Genomic DNA, 7,111 nt, shown 5'->3' with positions numbered 1-7,111 from the left:
TTCTCATGCCCCTTGGCAAACATTACTCGTAATCACGAAATGTACATTTTTATATTGTTTTTCAACCATGTACTCTATGGTACAAGTTGCATCACATCGATCATCGTTTGTATCGATTATTTTTAATAATTTAATCTATTTTATGGCCAAATTTTTACATATTTTTCGTAGTTAGTATTTATAACTAGGAAAGATGTAAAATACCATGACATTTAAAATGGTATCAATCAGTATCACGATTGTCATACAACGATCTAACTTTTTTGGTCACGTGGGAACTCTTATTTCTTGTGGCTCTTGTGTGACCCAAAACTTTTGGATTATTTGCTCTCGAGTAGTACCAAATCAAATTAGAATGGTTTTATTCGATTTTTTTTTAGTACAAATTACATCGAATATCGAAATTACATTATATTATTATGACACTAAAGAGTGAAATTTGCCCGCACAACCGACGGAACTTGAGCATGGACTCGAGACGTGCTTGTCTCGAGCAAAAAAATTACTTAAATCTGCCTAAATAAATTAGGAAATCTACCCACTATCAGCGGGAATCGAATCTGAAACCTCGTGGTCTCAGGACCTCAGTCTTGACCACTAGGGCAAAACCTCATTGGCTGGTTTTATTCGACTTTGTTCTCCAAGTAACATGCAATAAACTAGAAGTGTCAAAACGGGCCAGCGGGACAGACCGGTCCACAACCCGTCGTAATCCACCATTAGGCGGGATGGGGCGGGCCGGCCAAATTTTTAGGCAGGTTGGAAAAACACCAACCCAACCCACCTATTTTAGGTGGCGGGGCGGGCCAATTCGACGGGATCACGTGTAAATTGGCTGGTTTGTACGGGCCAACCCGCAACCCACCACAACCCACCATTAGATGGGGTCGGGCGGGGCGGCCCACCTTTTAGGCGGGTTGGGAAATTGTCAACTCAACCCATCAATTTTGTATGGCGGGATGGGCCAACCCGACGGGCCTAGCTCAGTTTGACACCTCTACTATAAACAAGGTAATGTGTCTCAACTTTCACGTATTATTCTACGTTCCCATGCATTCTTCTTTGGATCATACTTGATAGGTTGTGACAGTGTAACTAATATTTTTGTGATAGATATAATATGCATTTTCTTTCATGCTTTACATTCCGAATTAAGTTAATTCCTATAATAATCGATGAAATTGATTTAGTATTTTATTGTTTCATAAAAATCCATCTATATTTTAATTCTGATTGATGATCCTTTTCAAAACTTCATTGATTGATTCACCTGATTTGTTGATAGTATCTCTTGGTACTTTACAAGTTATGAGAAATGAAAAAAAATTCAGACATTCTATTCTCTCTCTTATAGGCTATAGCTAAGGCTGCAAACAAGCCGAGCCGAACTACAGCAAAATTAGTGTTTGAGTTCGAATTGAGATATTCGAAGTTCGGCTCGAAGCTCGAAATTTTTTTATTTTCGGCTCGAAGCTCGAATTTTTTTTATTTTTGGCTCGAGTTCGATTCGATAGAGAGTTCGAGTTCGAATATATTATATAATATTTATATAATATTATTTATAATATATATTATTTTATATAATATATATAATATATTATATAAAAATATTATATATGTATATTATATAAAGGTTCGCGAGCCGGCTCGCGAACGTTCGAACAGAATATTTTAGGCTTGAGTTCGGCTCGTATAATAGTTCGAGTTCGGCTAGAGTTCGAAAAATTCGAATTCGAATCGAATATTTTTTCGAGCTGGCTCGAAAAGTTCGCGAGCCGGCTCGGTTCGTTTACAGCCCAAGCTATAGCCAAGTATAAGGTTAGAGCTGTCAAAATGGGCTAGGCTCGTCGGGTTGGCCTGTTCCGCCATACAAAATTGGTGGGTTGGGTTGATAATTTCTCAAATTACCTAAAAGATGGGTCGGCCCGCCCGTCCCGTCTTATGGTGGGTTTTGGTGGGTTGCGGGTTGGCTCGTAAAAACCCTTTAATTTTACACGTGAGCTCGCCGGGTTGACCCACCCCGCCACCTAAAATAGGTGGGTTGGGTTGGTTTTTTTTCTAACTCGCCTAAAAAATGGGCCGGTCTGCCCCGCTTAATGATGAGTTTCGACGAGTTGTGGACCGGCCTTTTCCTTTGACCTGTTTTGACACCTTTAGATAGGGCTGATCAAAATTTTTCAAAAAACGTCCGAATCGACCGCAACGCACCGTTGTATCTCATTTTTTTAAAATAACCGCGGTTAAGAAAAAAAAGGAAACCTTCCCGCCCCCACGGTGTGGTTATAATATTTGGCCAAAACCGCACCGTCCCGCACCACCATGTACAATTTTATTTAGTTAAGGTTGTATTTAATAACAAGCACTACATACGCAATAGATTTCCTACTTTTGTCACCTCCACTCTCTCAACTCTCTTTCAATTTTTTTTACCTCTTTCTCTCTTGTTATTTTGTCGCTTGATTGTTATTTTATGTAATTTTATTTTGTTTATTATAGTTTTAATTCATTATTCTAAATAATTTGGATAGTTTTATTTTTTTCATTTTACTTATCATCCAAAAAAAACCGTGAACCAATCGTCATCGCTTAAAACTGCCCAAAACCGCAAAACCAATTTTACATGCAAAACCGCAATAAAAAAATAAAATATAACTGAACCGTAAATAACAATTTGCTTTGAATTTCTTCGAAAATACCGCAAAACCGAATTGCGATCACTCCTACCTCTAAATAAAGTCAAACTCAATGACCGTTAGGCGGGCGACTGGCCAACTATTATTATTTGAAGTGGACATAGTCAAATGCTTTTATCTTTTGCAACATATTTAATAAAACCTTTATAAAGTGTAATAGGAATATAAAAATACTTCCCGACGCCGATACTTAATTCTTTAGGTGTTGGGTGAATGGGAAACAATTTAGATTAATTGCTTCTAACATTTTTTGTGAAAAATAAGAAAACAATATAACTTATGTAAAATTTATAGCAAGTTGGTCAATTTTCAAAATTGAGCATAAAACTCTCTATCATATGCTAGATTTTTACAAAAAAAAAAAAAGAAAAAAAAAAGGGTGCATTAGCTCATTGATATTTCTCAACGATTTTTATGTTTTTTGTAATTTTTTTATTAAAAAAATAGTGAAATTTGCTTGAAATAATTATAAGAATTAGCTCATTAAATTAAAAAACATAAAAAAATTTATAAGACATCTCAAAATTTAATTTTATGAATTAATCTATTAAAAAAATATTACCTTCTCATTCTGAATATAATGGATTCAAACCGTTTGCTATTGAAAACAGCTATCAAGTGAGAGAAGCGATTCAACTTTATAGTGGTCTTTACTACGTGGCACAAACATATTGGGTGTATAACCACGTGGCTAAAAACCAATGGTTCGATTCGGTCACCACAGGTAAACCGCAAAGTCGCGGATCCAAGAGTAAAAATTAGAAGAGAGATTGGAATTGGACTCCGTAAAAGTAAAACCTAATCGTGGGGTGGAAAGTCCGAGAAAAGCGAATCTATCGAATTATTATTCCCTTTTTGTTTATTTATTTTTATTTTTTTTTAAAAAAATTCGTAAGAACGAAGAATTTTCTACGGCCAACTGGTGAAATTTGTGCGCTGGGAAGGTTCATATGTTTACGCATAACGTAGTGGGGGTATGCGTATGTGAGTTTAATTGAAGCTAGGGTTCCGGAGATTGGATTCATTGGTACGCTATGAGGAAGAAGCTCGACACTCGTTTTCCGGCGGTGAGTATCTCTTTTTTTTTTTTGCGCCTGTTTTAATTTTTTTTTGTTTACTTATTATTCATGCACGTAGTTTTTATTTTATCGTTGAAAATTTTGGAGCAGTTTCGTGATTCATGTTTATGTGGTAATACTCGAGGAAACCGATGTGTTTATTCTTGTCTCGTTAACTTATGTTAAAAGAGTGGAAGGTTGTTTTTTTTTTTCTTTTTTTTAAAATTTTAATTGTGACTGAATTGAGCCTGAGGTAGTCTTCTGTTAGAAGTTTATGCTGTTGTTACTTATTTTTTGGGCAATTATTATAGTTGTTTTACTTATATGACTGATTGCGGAATATTATGGACTTGCTTAGGTATGTTGATTTTGAGTAGGAGTTGATAAAGCCTGCAGAGTTGGGGTTGGTGTGGAAATTTAGTACACAGGGCAAAGTTGAAAGGAATTATTTGGTTTGGTTGATTAGTTTAGCGTTTTTTTTTTTTAATTTGTTAGCATTTGAATAGCGTTGTTTACCAGGAAATTACTCAGGTAGTGACAGCATGCAACTATTTTTGGGTACTCGTTTATTGATTTTGGATTCAGGAGGTGGTGTTGAGTGTTGACAGGTTTTTGTCTCTCTCTCCCTGTGTGGCATAAAAACATTCATCTTTAATTCAATTTTGTAACAGTTTCTAATAATGCAATCAAGATCAGTTCATGCAATTTTCAGATTTTATCGTCTCAACTCTCATCTTATTATTTTCTGAACATTCTTAGAGCCACATCTTTTGTGTTACGGTGTGTAACGTGTTACACTAATTGTTGGTTGCTCACAAAAGGCCGAAAGGGTCTGATTGTTTTCTGCTTGAATATGTCTGACTTTGCTATGCCTCTATCCGGCAGTAATCATTCGTTGAATAGACTTGTGAACTGGATCTGGTTTGTTACAAAGAAAATCAGTATTGAGAAATTTGCCCCCTTCATAGAATCAAGGCAATTATCCCTGCATTAGTACCTCTGTCCTGTCATGTAATTCAATGTTTCTTTTTCAGGCTCGTATTAAAAAGATTATGCAAGCAGATGAGGACGTGGGGAAGATTGCTATGGCTGTTCCGCTTTTAGTGTGTATGTACTTTCATTTATTTGATGGTGATTGTTCATTCTGAACGTCGAGGAATTTTCTTGATTGAAGTATTTCAAATCAATAGATTTCAAATGCATTTTTGTTGTTTAGAGAAGTAGTACCACACACATCAAATCCACTTTTTTTATGTTTATATGGTAATTCATGGTATTTAGGATGGATTTTAAGTTCATCCAATAAAGTGGTGATTTAGAATCCTTTTGAATCCATCTAATAATGTGTAAATAATTAAGCTATGAATTTGAGATTTCACTATGTTTCATGGTTAACACTAAAATTGTAATCGAAATCCATGGATTTGAAATACTTAAATCCAAACGCAACCTTAGCGATTTTGGAATTTATCAGATTAGTTGGTCTTTTTACATGTATTTTGCAGCTTGCTTACATCTTCTGATTGTTTGTGTACAGCAAAAGCTCTGGAACTATTTCTGCAAGATTTGTGTGATCGTACTTATGAGATTACCCTGAAAAGAGGAGCAAAAACTGTGAATTCTTTGCATCTGTGAGTTTCTTCTGGAATTTGGTTTGGAAGCAGTTCCGGCATATTTGTGCAATGATTTTTGATTATCATTCAATTTTTTCTTTTCAATTGCAGGAAGCAATGCGTACAGAGCTTTAATGTGTTTGATTTCCTGAAGGACACTGTCAGTAAGGTTCCTGATTTAGGTGGCTCAGATGCTGCAACGGAGGATAGGTCGGCTACTAAGAGAAGGTTTGGAAAGCTGAAGGAAATTCCATCTTTTACAATAAGGAAAAATACAAGTACAGAAATTTATAATGCTTGTGATTTCTTCATGCAGAAAGGTTTTAGAAGATGAAGAGCATGGCAACGATGATGAGTCCAAAAGGATACACATGGTATGATGGTTTAATATGTTGTTCTGCCTTCAGTTTTGGCACCACAGTACATTATTATTGCTTTGAATACAAAATTATTCCAGAAAAAATAAAAGCATTATTTGTTTTTGGAAATAAATGATTGTTAAGACTTTTTAATTGAGAAATCTTTATTTTTTCACTTTTCCACAATCACTTCTGTTGCCATTATATGCAATCCACAATCACTTCTGTTGCCATTATATGCAATCATCAACCCAGTTGGTCGCAACTGTAACCGAGTAGTGGTTTAGAAGGTATGCCTATGATTGACTTGCAAAATAGAGAATCATCCTAGTTCATTCGTTTGAGTTAATGGATATAGCCATAAAAAATGTTTAACAATGAGTTGTAAACTAATGATGCTTTGACGATTTTTTTTGGGCAAATTGTTGGTGCTTATTAAAAATTGGTGGTTATTTCGTTGCAGGCTGAGATTGGTAACACCAGCAGTAGTGGAAGAGGTAGGGGCAGGGGTAGGGGTCGAGGTCGCAGTAGAGGTAGTCGCATGCTTGAAAGGGAATCGATCGGTCAGCATGAAAAAATTGAGGACGATCCTAACATGTTTCACCAGAACGGCGAGGATCAAGAAGAAAATCTCATAAACGCCGATAATGTGGCAGGTCCTGCAGAATCAAGACCTATAGTTGGGAAGAGTTCCGAGAAATCAGTTAGGAATTTTGACCTAAATATTGACTTAAATGTGACCGTTGACTCCTCCCCAAATCCAACCGGAGCTTTTTCTGACTCTTCAACCAAGACAACACCTCACTTAAGGAACGAAGAAATTCCTGGTTGGTCCCTGCATGACATGAAACAGATGGCTATTGATCCTATTCAACTTACTAATTTGAATGGGACAATTGATGAGGAAGACGAAGATTATGATGAAGAAGGATGAAGGCATCACAGTCATGTTCTTGCCATTCTCCTGTATATCTCACAGCCTGGTAGCTTCTTTTCTTTCTTTTTTGCACAATCAGAATGGTTAGTTGTACATATATGATCTTCAAAGATGCGGCATATATGAGATCAACAGATTATATCGCAAGAAGCCACACCCTTGGTAGTTTTCACCAGCTGGTAGTCCATTAGGTTGATAGGAGATTACTGAATTAGATTAGAAACGCGATAGCTTTGGCTTCTAAGTGGTCGTTTTGTCCATCCAGTTAGGCTTTGTACAAATGTAAGGATAACTAACATCGATCTCTTTTAAGAACCTGGAAAAATCTCTGTTACTTCTCGTCTCTTTAGTTTTATTACCTTTTATTCTTTACTTGGTTCGCTGGTATACGATTTTACATCTTCTTTTTACCCCCTCTACAAACCCTCCACTTGATTTCATTCTATGCGTA

General features: G+C 36.1%; 1 protein-coding gene across 2 annotated transcripts; it reads left to right on the top strand.

Moving 5' to 3' along the window:
* The first annotated feature begins 3,510 nt into the window (after positions 1 to 3,510).
* Positions 3,511 to 7,032, top strand: LOC140883435 (uncharacterized). 2 transcript variants are annotated; one of them, XM_073289893.1, is made up of 8 exons: positions 3,511 to 3,760; positions 4,110 to 4,203; positions 4,283 to 4,359; positions 4,786 to 4,858; positions 5,289 to 5,382; positions 5,476 to 5,592; positions 5,681 to 5,738; positions 6,187 to 7,032. In XM_073289893.1, exons 4-8 carry the CDS (start codon positions 4,804 to 4,806, stop codon positions 6,655 to 6,657), a joined length of 795 nt encoding a protein of 264 aa, XP_073145994.1. In that variant the 5' UTR covers positions 3,511 to 3,760; positions 4,110 to 4,203; positions 4,283 to 4,359; positions 4,786 to 4,803; the 3' UTR covers positions 6,658 to 7,032. The 2 variants fall into 2 exon arrangements, with proteins under 2 accessions (XP_073145994.1, XP_073145992.1); XM_073289891.1 differs by lacking the exons at positions 4,110 to 4,203; positions 4,283 to 4,359.
* Positions 7,033 to 7,111: the final 79 nt, after the last annotated feature.

The sequence above is a fragment of the Henckelia pumila genome, chromosome 2 (genome assembly GCF_033568475.1).
Source record: "Henckelia pumila isolate YLH828 chromosome 2, ASM3356847v2, whole genome shotgun sequence".
In the NCBI taxonomy this organism is placed as follows: domain Eukaryota; kingdom Viridiplantae; phylum Streptophyta; class Magnoliopsida; order Lamiales; family Gesneriaceae; genus Henckelia; species Henckelia pumila.
Note: the sequence above shows the minus strand (reverse complement) of the source record. Positions and strands in the feature narration are given on the sequence as shown.

Excerpts from the sequence above, each read along its gene's own strand:
- LOC140883435 (XM_073289891.1), top strand. The coding sequence starts at position 3,728 with ATGAGGAAGAAGCTCGACACTCGTTTTCCGGCG. Across the intron at positions 4,859-5,288 it reads GGCTGTTCCGCTTTTAGTGT|CAAAAGCTCTGGAACTATTT; the intron begins GTATGTACTTTC and ends GTTTGTGTACAG. Across the intron at positions 5,383-5,475 it reads ACTGTGAATTCTTTGCATCT|GAAGCAATGCGTACAGAGCT; the intron begins GTGAGTTTCTTC and ends TTTCAATTGCAG.